Here is a 21,998-nt window from a genome sequence, read left to right as displayed (position 1 = left end):
ACAAGACAAAAGTTGGGATGTTGTGGAAAAAGTAAATAAAAAACAGAACGCAGTGATATGCAAATCATTTTGTATTTAATTGAATAGGGTACAATTACAAGGTAAGTAATGTTCAAACTGATAAACTTTATTGTTTTTTGTAAATATACACTCATTCTGAATTTTACTCCGACAAGAAGTTTAAAAAAAATGGACAGAGGCAACAGACAAGGGAAAATTATTACCCCTCAGGTGGCAATTTATATATTTATATAAAGAATATTACTACATGGGCTTGGGAACACTTCTGTAAACTTCAGTAAACACAGTTTGTAGATGCATGTACAAATGCAAGTTCCTGCTCTACGATGCAAAGAGAAAGCCAGATATCAACAATGTACAGATTTGCAAGTGTTTTTGGGATTCATGGACATCATGATGTATGTGTATATGTATGCTTTTGATGTACATTTTTCTACTTTCATTTGTATTTCTATTCATCTGTTTTCTACATATTGCAGTTATATATTTATATTTTTATATATTATAGATAAGACACATGCACTTTTACACACTTCTTATTCTTTATATCTGTTATTACTGTTGTTATATGATCTTTTATATATTGTAGTAGAATGTTTTTTGTTTTTTTTTGCATACTTATTTTCTATTATTATTATCAGGAAGTACTTCTGATTCTGACTAAATCAGAATAAACTTACTTTAGTCCATTTCCCATCAGAACGAATGAATCACACAAGCTGAGGTAAAAACCAAGAAGAAGAGGACAAGATGTTTCACCTCTCATCACTTCCGGTTTCATTTAATTCCCAAATTGACAGCCAGAGCCGACTCTAGTGAAGTTATAATGAACTTCTGACAAATTCACAAATACATTTTCCCATCTCTTATTTGTGCACTAGAAGCTAACTACTTGAAGGTAGAGGTTGGACACTACTTACTCAAACTATGAGCATATTTTGTGGAGTTCGGTGGAACCGTTTACAGCTAACTAGCTTAACTGTTAGAAGCTTTAGCAGTTCGTTTTAGCCTACAAAAAAAAAAAAAAAAAAACATAACGCCGGTGTGAGTTAGCTTGCAGAACTTTTGATAACACGTTCGTAAACGGCAAACCGAGCATGCAAGTTTTCGAGCAACAGATGTTCACCCTCCGCTCGGTTGAACGTAGCTCGGGTGTTCGTGGTGCTTTGACACCGGGGGGCGTGCCGTGACCCCCGCAGTGGTGGATTGCAGACAGCTCCGCCAGGAGTAAACACACCAGTTCGTCAAGATGGCCCCGCTCTCCGTGTTCCGAGTGACGCTCCTGGTGTCGTTTTCAGTGTTTCTGACTGTCGTGTTGGGTTTGGGACTGCCTGCTCTTCTGAACGCAGCGATGAGGTTGTTGGGATTACCGGAGACCAGTGTCACCGAGTGCATAGTTATGCTCTATTTACTCTTTGTGGTGTACATTGCGACGCCTCGAATTCCCAGAGGACTGGTGGAGGTGAGGGAGAAATATGGACTTCATTTCTAACATCAGAATGAACTTCTGTCTTATATATAGGATATTATATACAGTATTATCCTATAACACATTTTATGCAAATATCTCGGCATCATCCACCACATGGCATTGCGCAATATTAACACGAAATGTTAGTTAAAGAAACGGCTGTATGAAGTGAAATGGTGCGTTTTTGTCCATCAATAATCTAAGTGGCGCACTGTTAACGTTTATACACGTTGTGACAAATATACTCACATATATATAACTTTTAATTTCTTAATTTTTCCTCATGCAAGCTTTTTTTTTTATTGTCATTTCCTATACCTTTGGGCTGCACAATTAATTGAAATGTTAACGAAACTGCTATATGACCAAGTGCAATATTCAAGGAAGGAAAATATGTGATAAAACATCTTATCATAAATTACTGTAATGCTGTAGATGTGTCCTGGCCTATAAACCGTGTTCTCCAGATGTAAGAAAACATTTTAAGTACAGAACCCAACAAATGTCACATTATCATGATTCTCATAGTAGAAAAATTGTGATGAAAACTGGTCATTCCGTGAATTATAATGGACATGCTGTATCTGTCAAATACATAATTACTATATCATGTAGAAAGGCTGCAACAAGTGATTATTGTCATTGTTGATTAATATGTGAGTTTTTTGAGTAGTTGTTTAGTCCATAAAATATATGAACATGTTGAAAAATTTCGATCAGTGTTTCCCCAAAGTCAGAGGTGTCATCCTTAAATATTTTATATTGTCAACAGCCTAAAATATTCAGTTTACAGAGGAGTAAAGAAACCAGAAAATATTCGTTTATCAAGGTAGTTGGCTGTTATGTTAATAGTTGACAGCTAATCAATTAGTCACTTAATTGTCACAGCTCTGCTTTACAGCTTTATATATCTCTTGGTGAAAAATTAGAAAAGTCATACTATATTCTGCCTGTCTCTGCAGGTGAAGGGGAAAGCTGTGTTTGTTACAGGTTGTGACAGTGGATTTGGTCATGCACTTGCCAAACACCTGCACAAGCTTGGCTTCACTGTCTTTGCTGGCTGCCTTCTGAAGGTATGCGTACAGTGTCTACTTATTTACAACTACAAACCTCACATTCATGAAAGTCAGAATGATCACTTCCCACTGAAACTGCTCTAAAGAGGTGCTGACTCAGCTCAATTCCTCAAGGCCTGTATTTGCACTGACATCTCATTTGGAATTCAAATGTAGATCTAGATTTAGATTAAACTGAGTATATTTCATCTCAATGACATGTAACTGGAGAGACATGTCGTCTTTGCAGGATAAAGGTGGAGAGGGTGCAAAGGAACTGGAGGAATTTCATTCAGATCGGATGAAAGTCGTGCAGCTGGACGTCTGCAGTGAAGAGCAGGTCAACCAGGCTGTGGAATATATCAAAGACAACTTGACCGACTCAGAGAGAGGTGAATAACTCTACCTTTATTCACTAACGTAGATTAAAGAATATCAGTGTGTGTGTTCATTTACAGATTTTATTCCTTTCTGACAATCTGTTACTGGTCGTGACGCAGGTCTGTGGGCTGTGGTGAACAACGCCGGCGTGTCAACGTTTGGAGAAGTTGAATTTACGTCCATGGACACGTACAAGCAGGTGTCAGAGGTCAACCTGTGGGGCACCATCAGGGTCACCAAAGCTGTTCTGCCATTGATTCGTAGGGCGAAAGGTCAGAAGTTGCAAAATAACACTACACTATATTACACACTAATAATCTGTGACACATAAACTTGACTTTGTTAAATAGTGTCAAACTGCAAAATGCTTAAAGGGACCAGCACCATGGATTTTAATTTTCTTGTTGGCAGTTCTGTTGAAGCTTATGAGAGACACAGTGTACAGACACTGTCATGCTATTTGGAAACCAACAGTAAATAAACAAATACAAACATTTGTTACAGCAGTCAGTATGCTGTTATCTGAAATCTTTCTTTCTTTCTTTTTTTTTTTCATTTTTAGAAGCATGTCTTCATCAAAGGTCACACAACACTGTGTGCGCTTCTCTCAGGGGTTTCAGTAGAACCGACACCAAGCAGAGCACAGAATGTTCTACAATAATATAATGTCCATTCCCTCTTCTTTAGTTTATTTAGTTTTCTTTGTGAAGGATTATAGGGATTTTTAGAACTCCTGTTTGAGAGAAAACCTTGCAGCCAACCAGTGAGTTGTATCACATGTTCCGTGTGAGGAATGCTAACAATTCAAACAAGCCTGACACTGAAAGGTAAAGTTAACCCTCTATGGTACCATGTTGCCCTCAGGCAACAAACCCATTTTTGCCCTGTCACATCTCCACAATGCATCCCTTTAAATGATGCGATACTTTAAAAAAGAGGTAAAACCATAGGGAACCATTAACAATGCTTTAAGTTGTCACATGACCTCCAGGAAGCGATTTTGAAACCCTTCTTGGCGGGCTTTTTCTAAGGAGACAGCTCTGCTGTCTTGCTGCAAAAAAAAGACTCTCAAAAAGTTATGTTTTGTCCCTTTTCCACCTGGAAAAAAATGTCTTCACACTAATAGGTGAGTAAACTTTAAGTTTTGATAGTTTCATGCAACTTATTTACTAATTTAATAGTGGATACGTGTTAAAATGCAGCTGTTGCCCTGAGGCAACAACGTGCCATCATGGAAAGTTGCAATGTTGCCTGCAACAGTGAACCATTATGGAATCACTATAGCAAACACAACACTGACCACTGGCCTATTTGGGTGGAGAAAAAGGGCAGATGCAGATACCCTGGATGTAAGGGTATAGTGAAATCACAGTGCACAAAATGTGTCACCTGCCTGTGCTTCACTCCTGAAGCACAGGCAGGTGAGCATAAATACATACATACATACATATGAGCATACATACATACATACATACATATGAGCATACATACATACATACATATGACCATGCATACATACATACATGTGACCATGCATACATACATACATACATATGAGCATATATACATACATACATATGACCATACTTACATACATAAATACATACATATGAGAATACATACATACATATGACCATGCATACATACATATGACCATACATACATACATATGACCATGCATACATACATATGACTATGCATACATACATATGAGCATACATACATACATATGACCATATATACATACATATATATGACCATACGTACATACATACATACATATATACATATATATATATAAATTCTTTTTATAATTCTTTTTAATTTAAAATTTAAAATGAATTGTGACTTCTTGATGTTATTGAATATTTTTGCATATGTTTTTGAAATAAACAATGTTCAAATTGGAAAAGAAACGTTCTTTTTCACTTACGCACCATTATGGTACAATGTTGCCTACAGGCAAAGAAACCCCAAAAACTTCCAAAAATAAAAATAAAAATAAAAATAAAATTTCTTCAGATTATGTTTATTTAGTCTATTTTGAGACATAAAAACACATTTCCCTCACTAGCATCATAATGTGTACCATAGAGGGATATGACCATACATTCATACATACATACATACATACATACATACATATGACCGTACATACATACATACACATACATACATATGAGCATACATACATACATACATACATATGACCATACATGCATACATACATACATACATACGTACATACATACATACATACTTATGACCATACATGCATACATATGACCAGACATACATACATACATACATACATACATATGACCATGCATACATACATATGACCATACATGCATACATACATACATACATACATACATACATACGTACATACATACGTACATACTTATGACCATACATACATACATATGAGCATACATACATACATACATATGAGCATACATACATACATATTAGCATAAATACATACATACATACATATGAGCATACATACATATGAGCATACATACATACATAGGTACATACATATGAGCATACATACATATGGCCAAACATATGACCATGCATACAAACATACATACATATGACCATACATACATACATACATACATATGACCATGCATACATACATACATACATACATACATACATATGAGAATACATACATACATATGACCATGCATACATACATATGAGCATACATACATACATACATATGACCATGCATACATACATATGACCATACATACATACATATGACCATACATACATACATACATACATACATACATACATACATACATACATATGGTCATACATATGACCATGCATACATACATACATACATATGAGCATACATGCATACATACATACATACATATGACCATGCATACATACATACATGTGACCATACATACATACATACATACATACATACATACATACATACATATGAGAATACATACATACATATGACCATGCATACATACATATGAGCATACATACATACATACATATGACCATGCATACATACATATGACCATACATACATACATATGACCATACATACATACATACATACATACATACATACATATGAGCATACATACATACATACATACATACATACATATATATGACCATACATACATACATACATATATACATATATATATAAATTATTTTTATAATTCTTTTTAATTTAAAATTTAAAATGAATTGTGACTTCTTGATGTTATTGAATATTTTTGCATATGTTTATGAAATAAACAATGTTCAAATTGGAAAAGGAACGTTCTTTTTCACTTATGCACCATTATGGTACAATGTTGCCTACAGGCAACGAACCCCAAAAACTTCCAAAAATAAAAATAAAAATAAAATTTCTTCAGATTATGTTTATTTAGTCTATTTTGAGACATAAAAACACATTTCCCCAACTGGCATCATAATGTGTACCATAGAGGGATATGACCATACATACATACATACATACATACATACATACATACATACATACATATGACCGTACATACATACATACACATACATACATATGAGCATACATACATACATGCATATGACCATAAATGCATACATACATACATACATACATATGAGCATACATACATACATACATACATACATACATACATACATATGAGCATACATACATATGAGCATAAATAAATACATACATACATACATATGAGCATACATACATACATACATACATATGAGCATACATACATATGAGCATACATACATACATACATACGTACATACATATGAGCATACATACATATGAGCATACATTCATACATATGGCCAAACATATGACCATGCATACAAACATACATACATATGACCATACATACATACATACATACATACATACATACATACATACATACATACATATGACCATACATACATACATACATATGACCATTCATACATACATACATACATACATACATACATACTTATGACCCTACATGCATACATATGACCATACATACATACATACATACATACATATGACCATACATACATATGACCATGCATACATTCATATGACCATACATACATACACACACACATACATACATACATATGGTCATACATATGACCATGCATACATACATACATACATACATATGAGCATACATGCATACATACATACATACATACATATGACCATGCATACATCAATACATGTGACCATACATACATACATACATACATACATACATATGAGCATACATACATACATACATATGAGCATACATACATACATACATAAATACATACATATGAGAATACATACATACATATGACCATGCATACATACATATGAGCATACATACATACATATGACCATGCATACATACATATGAGCATACATACATACATACATATTACCATAGATACATACATACATACATACATATATATGACCATACATACATACATACATATATACATATATATATATATATATATATATAAATTCTTTTTATAATTCTTTTTAATTTAAAATTTAAAATGAATTGTGACTTCTTGATGTTATTGAATATTTTTGCATATGTTTATGAAATAAACAATGTTCAAATTGGAAAAGGAACGTTCTTTTTTACTTATGTACCATTATGGTACAATGTTGCCTACAGGCAACGAGCCCCAAAAACTTCCAAAAATAAAAATAAAAATAAAAATAAAATTTCTTCAGATTATGTTTATTTAGTCTATTTTGAGACATAAAAACACATTTCCCTCACTGGCATCATAATGTGTACCATAGAGGGATATGACCATATATGCATACATACATACATATGACCATACATACATACATACATACATACTTATGACCATACATGCATACATATGACCATACATACATACATACATACATATGACCATACATACATATGACCATGCATACATTCATATGACCAAACATACATACACACATACATACATACATACATATGGTCATACATATGACCATGCATACATATGTACAGACATACATACATACATACATATGAGCATAGATGCATACATACAGACATACATATGACCATGCATACATACATACATGTGACCATACATACATACATACATACATACATATGACCATACATACATACATATATATGACCATACATACATACATACATATATACATATATATATAAATTATTTTTATAATTCTTTTTAATTTAAAATTTAAAATGAATTGTGACTTCTTGATGTTATTGAATATTTTTGCATATGTTTATGAAATAAACAATGTTCAAATTGGAAAAGGAACGTTCTTTTTCACTTATGCACCATTATGGTACAATGTTGCCTACAGGCAACGAACCCCAAAAACTTCCAAAAATAAAAATAAAAATAAAATTTCTTCAGATTATGTTTATTTAGTCTATTTTGAGATATAAAAACACATTTCCCTCACTGGCATCATAATGTGTACCATAGAGGGATATGACCATATATGCATACATACATACATATGACCATACATACATACATACATGCATACATACATACACAAATACTTATGACCATACATGCATACATATGACCATACATACATACATACATACATACATATGACCGTACATACATATGACCATGCATACATTCATATGACCATACATACATACACACATACATACATACATACATATGGTCATACATATGACCATGCATACATACGTACAGACATACATACATACATAAATATGAGCATAGATGCATACATACAGACATACATATGACCATGCATACATACATACATGTGACCATACATACATACATACATACATACATACATACATACATACATATGAGCATACATACATATGAGCATATATACATACATACATATGACCATACATACATACATACATACATATGAGAATACATACATACATATGACCATGCATACATACATATGAGCATACATACATACATACATACATACATACATATGACCATACATACATACATACATACATATATATGACCATACATACATACATACATATATACATATATATATAAATTATTTTTTATAGTTCTTTTTAATTTAAAATTTAAAATGAATTGTGACTTCTTGATGTTATTGAATATTTTTGTATATGTTTATGAAATAAACAATGTTCAAATTGGAAAAGGAATGTTCTTTTTCACTTATGCACCATTATGGTACAATGTTGCCTACAGGCAACGAACCCCAAAAACTTCCAAAAATAAAAATAAAATTTCTTCAGATTATGTTTATTTAGTCTATTTTGAGACATAAAAACACATTTCCCCCACTGGCATCATAATGTGTACCATAGAGGGATATGACCATACATACATACATACATACATACATACATATGACCGTACATACATACATACATACATACATACATACATACATATGAGCATACATACATACATACATATGAGCATACATACATATGAGCATACATACATACATATATACGTACATACATATGAGCATACATACATATGAGCATACATTCATACATATGGCCAAACATATGACCATGCATACAAACATACATACATATGAGCATACATACATACATACATACATACATGTGACCATACATACATACATACATATGACCATACATACGTACATACATACATACTTATGACCATACATGCATACATATGACCATACATACATACATACATATTACCATGCATACATACATACATGTGACCATACATACATATGAGCATATATACATACATACATATGAGCATACATACATACATAAATACATACATATGAGAATACATACATACATATGACCATGCATACATACATATGAGCATACATACATACATATGACCATGCATACATACATATGAGCATACATACATACATATTACCATACATACATACATACATACATACATACATACATATGACCATACATACATACATATATACGACCATACATACATACATACATATATACATATATATATAAATTCTTTTTATAATTCTTTTTAATTTAAAATTTAAAATGAATTGTGACTTCTTGATGTTATTGAATATTTTTGCATATGTTTATGAAATAAACAATGTTCAAATTGGAAAAGGAACGTTCTTTTTCACTTATGCACCATTATGGTACAATGTTGCCTACAGGCAACGAACCCCAAAAACTTCCAAAAATAAAAATAAAAATAAAAATAAAATTTCTTCCGATTATGTTTATTTAGTCTATTTTGAGACATAAAAACACATTTCCCTCACTGGCATCATAATGTGTACCATAGAGGGATATGACCATATATGCATACATACATACATATGACCATACATACATACATACATACATACATACATACATACTTATGACCATACATGCATACATATGACCATACATACATACATACATACATACATATGACCATACATACATATGACCATGCATACATTCATATGACGATACATACATACACACATACATACATACATACATATGGTCATACATATGACCATGCATACATACGTACAGACATACATACATACGTACATATGAGCATAGATGCATACATACAGATATAATATGACCATGCATACATACATACATACATGTGACCATACATACATACATACAAACATACATACATACATATGACCATACATACATACATATATATGACCATACATACATACATACATATATACATATATATATATAAATTCTTTTTATAATTCTTTTTAATTCAAAATTTAAAATGAATTGTGACTTCTTGATGTTATTGAATATTTTTGCATATGTTTATGAAATAAACAATGTTCAAATTGGAAAAGGAACGTTCTTTTTCACTTATGCACCATTATGGTACAATGTTGCCTACAGGCAACGAATCCCAAAAACTTCCAAAAATAAAAATAAAAATAAAAATAAAATTTCTTCCGATTATGTTTATTTAGTCTATTTTGAGACATAAAAACACATTTCCCTCACTGGCATCATAATGTGTACCATAGAGGGATATGACCATATATGCATACATACACAAATATGACCATACATACATACATACATACATACATACATACATACATATATAAATACTTATGACCATACATGCATACATATGACCATACATACATACATACATACATATGACCAAACATACATATGACCATGCATACATTCATATGACCATACATACATACACACATACATACATACATCCATATGGTCATACATATGACCATGCATACATACGTACAGACATACATACATACATACATATGAGCATAGATGCATACATACAGACATACATATGACCATGCATACATACGTACATGTGACCATACATACATACATACATACATACATATATACATACATATGAACATACATACGTATGAGCATATATACATACATACATATGACCATACATACATACATACATATGAGAATACATACATACATATGACCATGCATACATACATATGAGCATACATATATACATACATACATACATACATACATATGAGCATACATACATACATACATACATATATATGACCATACATACATACATACATACATATATACATATATATATAAATTATTTTTTATAATTCTTTTTAATTTAAAATTTAAAATGAATTGTGACTTCTTGCTGTTATTGAATATTTTTGCATATGTTTAAGGAATAAACAATGTTCAAATTGGAAAAGGAATGTTCTTTTTCACTTATGCACTATTATGGTACAATGTTGCCTACAGGCAACGAACCCCAAAAACTTCCAAAAATAAAAATACAAAAATAAAATTTCTTCAGATTATGTTTATTTAGTCTATTTTGAGGCATAAAAACACATTTCCCCACTGGCATCATAATGTGTACCATAGAGGGATATGACCATACATACATACATACATACATACATACATATGACCGTACATACATACATACATACATACATACATATGAGCATACATACATACATACATATGAGCATACGTACATATGAGCATACATACATACATACATACGTACATACATATGAGCATACATACATATGAGCATACATTCATACATATGGCCAAACATATGACCATGCATACAAACATACATACATATGACCATACATACATACATACATACATATGACCATACATACATACATACATACATACTTATGACCATACATGCATACATATGAACATACATACATACATACATACATATGACCATGCATACATACATACATGTGACCACATACATACATACATACATATGAGCATACATACATATGAGCATATATACATACATACATATGAGCATACATACATACATAAATACATACATATGAGAATACATACATACATATGACCATGCATACATACATATGAGCATACATACATACATATGACCATGCATACATACATATGAGCATACATACATACATATTACCATACATACATACATACATACATACATACATACATATGACCATACATACATACATATATATGACCATACATACATACATACATATATACATATATATATAAATTCTTTTTATAATTCTTTTTAATTTAAAATTTAAAATGAATTATGACTTCTTGATGTTATTGAATATTTTTGCATATGTTTATGAAATAAAAAATGTTCAAATTGGAAAAGGAACGTTCTTTTTCACTTATGCACCATTATGGTACAATGTTGCCAACAGGCAACGAACCCCAAAAACTTCCAAAAAAAAAAATAATAATAAAAATAAAATTTCTTCAAATTATGTTTATTTAGTCTATTTTGAGACATAAAGACACATTTCCCTCACTGGCATCATAATGTGTACCATAGAGGGATATGACCATATATGCATACATACATACATATGACCATACATACATACATACATACATACATACATAAATACTTATGACCATACATGCATACATATGACCATACATACATACATACATACATACATATGACCATACATACATACATACATACATACATGTGACCATACATACATACATACATATGACCATACATACGTACATACATACATACATACTTATGACCATACATGCATACATACATATGACCATGCATACATACATACATGTGACCATACATACATACATACATACATACATATGAGCATATATACATACATACATATGAGCATACATACATACATAAATACATACATATAAGAATACATACATACATATGACCATGCATACATACATATGAGCATACATACATACATATGACCATGCATACATACATATGAGCATACATACATACATATTACCATACATACATACATACATACATACATACATATGACCATACATACATACATATATATGACCATACATACATACATACATATATACATATATATATAAATTCTTTTTATAATTCTTTTTAATTTAAAATTTAAAATGAATTGTGACTTCTTGATGTTATTGAATATTTTTGCATATGTTTATGAAATAAACAATGTTCAAATTGGAAAAGGAACGTTCTTTTTCACTTATGCACCATTATGGTACAATGTTGCCTACAGGCAACGAACCCCAAAAACTTCCAAAAATAAAAATAAAAATAAAAATAAAATTTCTTCAGATTATGTTTATTTAGTCTATTTTGAGACATAAAAACACATTTCCCTCACTGGCATCATAATGTGTACCATAGAGGGATATGACCATATATGCATACATACATACATATGACCATACATACATACATACTTACATACATACATACATACATACATACATACTTATGACCATACATGCATACATATGACCATACATACATACATACATACATACATATGACCATACATACATATGACCATGCATACATTCATATGACCATACATACATACACACATACATACATACATACATATGGTCATACATATGACCATGCATACATACGTACAGACATACATACATACGTACATATGAGCATAGATGCATACATACAGACATACATATGACCATGCATACATACATACATACATGTGACCATACATACATACATACAAACATACATACATACATATGACCATACATACATACATATATATGACCATACATACATACATACATATATACATATATATATATAAATTCTTTTTATAATTCTTTTTAATTTAAAATTTAAAATGAATTGTGACTTCTTGATGTTATTGAATATTTTTGCATATGTTTATGAAATAAACAATGTTCAAATTGGACAAGGAACGTTCTTTTTCACTTATGCACCATTATGGTACAATGTTGCCTACAGGCAACGAACCCCAAAAACTTCCAAAAATAAAAATAAAAATAAAAATAAAATTTCTTCAGATTATGTTTATTTAGTCTATTTTGAGACATAAAAACACATTTCCCTCACTGGCATCATAATGTGTACCATAGAGGGATATGACCATATATGCATACATACATACATATGACCATACATACATACATACATACATACATACATAAATACTTATGACCATACATGCATACATATGACCATACATACATACATACATGCATACATATGACCAAACATACATATGACCATGCATACATTCATATGACCATACATACATACACACATACATACATACATACATATGGTCATACATATGACCATGCATACATACGTACAGACATACATACATACATACATATGAGCATAGATGCATACATACAGACATACATATGACCATGCATACATACATACATGTGACCATACATACATACATACATACATACATACATACATACATACATACATATGAACATACATACGTATGAGCATATATACATACATACATATGACCATACATACATACATACATACATACATACATATGAGAATACATACATACATATGACCATGCATACATACATATGAGCATACATATATACATACATACATACATACATACATATGAGCATACATACATACATACATACATATATATGACCATACATACATACATACATATATACATATATATATAAATTATTTTTTATAATTCTTTTTAATTTAAAATTTAAAATGAATTGTGACTTCTTGATGTTATTGAATATTTTTGCATATGTTTATGAAATAAACAATGTTCAAATTGGAAAAGGAATGTTCTTTTTCACTTATGCACCATTATGGTACAATGTTGCCTACAGGCAACGAACCCCAAAAACTTCCAAAAATAAAAATACAAAAATAAAATTTCTTCAGATTATGTTTATTTAGTCTATTTTGAGGCATAAAAACACATTTCCCCACTGGCATCATAATGTGTACCATAGAGGGATATGACTATACATACATACATACATACATACATACATACATATGACCGTACATACATACATACATACATACATACATACATACATACATATGAGCATACATACATACATACATATGAGCATACATACATATGAGCATACATACATACATACATACGTACATACATATGAGCATACATACATATGAGCATACATTCATACATATGGCCAAACATATGACCATGCATACAAACATACATACATATGACCATACATACATACATACATACATACATACATATGACCATACATACATACATACATATTTATGACCATACATGCATACATATGACCATACATACATACATACATATGACCATGCATACATACATACATGTGACCATACATACATACGTACATATATACATACATATGAGCATACATACATATGAGCATATATACATACATACATATGGGCATACATACATACATAAATACATACATATGAGAATACATACATACATATGACCATGCATACATACATATGAGCATACATACATACATATGACCATGCATACATACATATGAGCATACATACATACATATTACCATACATACATACATACATACATATGACCATACATACATACATATATATGACCATACATACATACATACATATATACATATATATATAAATTCTTTTTATAATTCTTTTTAATTTAAAATTTAAAATGAATTGTGACTTCTTGATGTTATTGAATATTTTTGCATATGTTTATGAAATAAACAATGTTCAAATTGGAAAAGGAACGTGCTTTTTCACTTATGCACCATTATGGTACAATGTTGCCAACAGGCAACGAACCCCAAAAACTTCCAAAAAAAATAAAAATAAATAAAATTTCTTCAGATTATGTTTATTTAGTCTATTTTGAGACATAAAAACACATTTCCCTCACTGGCATCATAATGTGTACCATAGAGGGATATGACCATATATGCATACATACATACATATGACCATACATACATACATACATACATACATACATACATACATAAATACTTATGACCATACATGCATACATATGACCATGCATAGATACATACATACATATGACCAAACATACATATGACCATGCATACATTCATATGACCATACATACATACACACATACATACATACATACATATGGTCATACATATGACCATGCATACATACGTACAGACATACATACATACATACATATGAGCATAGATGCATACATACAGACATACATATGACCATGCATACATACATACATGTGACCATACATACATACATACATACATACATACATACATACATACATATGAACATACATACATATGAGCATATATACATACATACATATGACCATACATACATACATACATACATATGAGAATACATACATACATATGACCATGCATACATACATATGAGCATACATATATACATACATACATACATACATACATATATATGACCATACATACATACATACATATATACATATTTACATAAATTATTTTTTATAATTCTTTTTAATTTAAAATTTAAAATGAATTGTGACTTCTTGATGTTATTGAATATTTTTGCATATGTTTATGAAATAAACAATGTTCAAATTGGAAAAGGAATGTTCTTTTTCACTTATGCACCATTATGGTACAATGTTGCCTACAGGCAACGAACCCCAAAAACTTCCAAAAATAAAAATACAAAAATAAAATTTCTTCAGATTATGTTTATTTAGTCTATTTTGAGGCATAAAAACACATTTCCCCACTGGCATCATAATGTGTACCATAGAGGGATATGACCATACATACATACATACATACATACATACATATGACCGTACATACATACATACATACATACATACATACATATGAGCATACATACATACATACATATGAGCATACATACATATGAGCATACATACATACATACATACGTACATACATATGAGCATACATACATATGAGCATACATTCATACATATGGCCAAACATATGACCATGCATACAAACATACATACATATGACCATACATACATACATACATACATACATACATATGACCATACATACATACATACATACATATTTATGACCATACATGCATACATATGACCATACATACATACATACATATGACCATGCATACATACATACATGTGACCATACATACATACATACATACATACATATGAGCATACATACATATGAGCATATATACATACATACATATGAGCATACATACATACATAAATACATACATATGAGAATACATACATACATATGACCATGCATACATACGTATATATGACCATACATACATACATACATATATACATATATATATAAATTCTTTTTATAATTCTTTTTAATTTAAAATTTAAAATGAATTGTGACTTCTTGATGTTATTGAATATTTTTGCATATGTTTATGAAATAAACAATGTTCAAATTGGAAAAGGAACGTTCTTTTTCACTTATGCACCATTATGGTACAATGTTGGCTACAGGCAACGAACCCCAAAAACTTCCAAAAATAAAAATAAAAATAAAAATAAAATTTCTTCAAATTATGTTTATTTAGTCTATTTTGAGACATAAAGACACATTTCCCTCACTGGCATCATAATGTGTACCATAGAGGGATATGACCATATATGCATACATACATACATATGACCATACATACATACATACATACATACATACATACATACATAAATACTTATGACCATACATGCATACATATGACCATACATACATACATACATACATATGACCATACATACATATGACCATGCATACATTCATATGACCATACATACATACACACATACATACATACATACATATGGTCATACATATGACCATGCATACATACGTACAGACATACATACATACATACATATGAGCATAGATGCATACATACAGACATACATATGACCATGCATACATACATACATGTGACCATACATACATACATACATACATACATACATACATACATATGGGCATACATACATATAAGCATATATACATACATACATATGACCATACATACATACATACATACATATGAGAATACGTACATACATATGACCATGCATACATACATATGAGCATACATACATACATACATACATACATATGAGCATACATACATACATACATACATATATATGACCATACATACATACATACATACATACATATATACATATATATATATAAATTATTTTTTATAATTCTTTTTAATTTAAAATTTAAAATGAATTGTGACTTCTTGATGTTATTGAATATTTTTGCATATGTTTATGAAATAAACAATGTTCAAATTGCAAAAGGAACGTTCTTTTTCACTTATGCACCATTATGGTACAATGTTGGCTACAGGCAACGAACCCCAAAAACTTCCAAAAATAAAAATAAAAATAAAATTTCTTCAGATTATGTTTATTTAGTCTATTTTGAGAAATAAAAACACATTTCCCCCACTGGCATCATAATGTGTACCATAGAGGGATGTGACCATACATACATACATACATACATACATACATATGACCGTACATACATACATACATACATACATACATATGAGCATACATACATACATACATATGAGCATACATACATATGAGCATACATACATATGAGCATACATTCATACATATGGCCAAACATATGACCATGCATACAAACATACATACATATGACCATACATACATACATACATACATATGACCATACATACATACATACATATGACCATACATACATACATACATACATACATACATACTTATGACCATACATGCATACATATGACCATGCATACATACATACATACATGTGACCATACATACATACATACATACATACATATGAGCATACATACATATGAGCATATATACATACATACATATGAGAATACATACATACATATGACCATGCATACATACATATGAGCATACATACATACATATGACCATGCATACATACATATGAGCATACATACATACATATTACCATACATACATACATACATACATACATACATATGACCATACATACATACATATATATGACCATACATACATACATACATATATATATATATATATATAAATTCTTTTTATAATTCTTTTTAATTTAAAATTTAAAATGAATTGTGACTTCTTGATGTTATTGAATATTTTTGCATATGTTTATGAAATAAATAATGTTCAAATTGGAAAAGGAACGTTCTTTTTCACTTATGCACCATTATGGTACAATGTTGCCTACAGGCAACGAACCCCAAAAACTTCCAAAAATAAAAATAAAACTAAAAATAAAATTTCTTCAGATTATGTTTATTTAGTCTATTTTGAGACATAAAAACACATTTCCCACACTGGCATCATAATGTGTACCATAGAGGGATATGACCATATATGCATACATACATACATATGACCATACATACACACATACATACATACATACATACATACATACATACATACTTATGACCATACATGCATACATATGACCATACATACATACATACATACATATGACCATACATACATATGACCATGCATACATTCATATGACCATACATACATACACACATACATACATACATACATACATATGGTCATACATATGACCATGCATACATACGTACAGACATACATACATACATACATACATATGAGCATAGATGCATACATACAGACATACATATGACCATGCATACATACATACATGTGACCATACATACATACATACATACATACATACATACATACATACATATGAGCATATATACATACATACATATGACCATACATACATACATACATACATATGAGAATACATACATACATATGACCATGCATACATACATATGAGCATACATACATACATACATACATACATACATATGAGCATACATACATACATACATACATATATATGACCATACATACATACATACATATATACATATATATATAAATTATTTTTTATAATTCTTTTTAATTTAAAATTTAAAATGAATTGTGACTTCTTGATGTTATTGAATATTTTTGCATATGTTTATGAAATAAACAATGTTCAAATTGGAAAAGGAATGTTCTTTTTCACTTATGCACCATTATGGTACAATGTTGCCTACAGGCAACGAACCCCAAAAACTTCCAAAAATAAAAATAAAAATAAAATTTCTTCAGATTATGTTTATTTAGTCTATTTTGAGACATAAAAACACATTTCCCCCACTGGCATCATAATGTGTACCATAGAGGGATATGACCATACATACATACATACATACTGTACATACATACATACATATGACCGTACATACATACATACATACATACATACATACATACACACATATGAGCATACATACATACATACATATGAGCATACATACATACATACATACGTACATACATATGAGCATACATGCATATGAGCATACATTCATACATATGGCCAAACATATGACCATGCATACAAACATACATACATATGACCATACATACATACATACATACATACATATGACCATACATACATACATACATATGACTATACATACATACATACATACATACATACATACATGCATACATACTTATGACCATACATGCATACATATGACCATACATACATACATATGAGCATACATACATACATATGAGCATACATACGTATATACATATGAGCATACATACATATGAGCATACATTCATACATATGGCCAAACATATGACCATGCATACAAACATACATACATATGACCATACATACATACATACATACATACATACATATGAGCATACATACATATGAGCATACATACATACATACATACATACATACATACATACATACATATGAGAATACATACATACATATGACCATGCATACATACATATGAGCATACATACATACATACATACATACATACATACATACATACACACATATGACCATTAATACATACATACATACATACATACATATATATGACCATACATACATACATACATACATACATATATATATATATAAATTCTTTTTTATAATTCTTTTTAAATTAACATTTAAAATGAATTGTGACTTCTTGATGTTATTGAATATTTTTGCATATGTTTATGAAATAAACAATGTTCGAATTGGAAAAGGAACGTTCTTTTTCACTTATGCACCATCATGGTACAATGTTGCCTACAGGCAACGAACCCCAAAAACTTCCAAAAATAAAAATAAAAATAAAATTTCTTCAGATTATGTTTATTTAGTCTATTTTGAGAAATAAAAACACATTTCCCTCACTGGCATCATAATGTGTACCATAGAGGGATATGACCATACATACATACATACATACATACATACATATGACCGTACATACATACATACACATACATACATATGAGCATACATACATACATACATATGACCATACATGCATACATACATACATACATACATACATATGAGCATACATTTATATGAGCATACATACATATGAGCAAACATACATACATATTACCATACATACATACATACATACATATGACCATGCATACATACGTATGAGCATACATACATACATATTACCATACATACATACATACATACATATGACAATACATACATACA

At 30.2% G+C, this 21,998-nt stretch overlaps 1 protein-coding gene across 1 annotated transcript in view; it reads left to right on the top strand.

Annotated features, from left to right (window-relative positions):
- The first annotated feature begins 1,213 nt into the window (after window positions 1-1,213).
- Window positions 1,214-21,998, top strand: part of bdh1 (3-hydroxybutyrate dehydrogenase, type 1) — a 26,508-nt gene continuing 5,723 nt past the window's right edge. The window contains exons 1-4 of the mRNA XM_084747038.1: window positions 1,214-1,483; window positions 2,455-2,565; window positions 2,798-2,939; window positions 3,048-3,200. Of these exons, the coding sequence (XP_084603164.1) occupies window positions 1,271-1,483; window positions 2,455-2,565; window positions 2,798-2,939; window positions 3,048-3,200 (619 nt within the window). The 5' untranslated portion in view covers window positions 1,214-1,270. The remainder of the gene's footprint in view (window positions 1,484-2,454; window positions 2,566-2,797; window positions 2,940-3,047; window positions 3,201-21,998) is intronic.

Source organism: Lutjanus erythropterus, chromosome 21, assembly GCF_056507025.1.
Source record: "Lutjanus erythropterus isolate fLutEry1 chromosome 21, fLutEry1.hap2, whole genome shotgun sequence".
Classification (NCBI taxonomy): domain Eukaryota; kingdom Metazoa; phylum Chordata; class Actinopteri; order Lutjaniformes; family Lutjanidae; genus Lutjanus; species Lutjanus erythropterus.
This window is presented reverse-complemented; position numbering and strand designations above follow the sequence as displayed.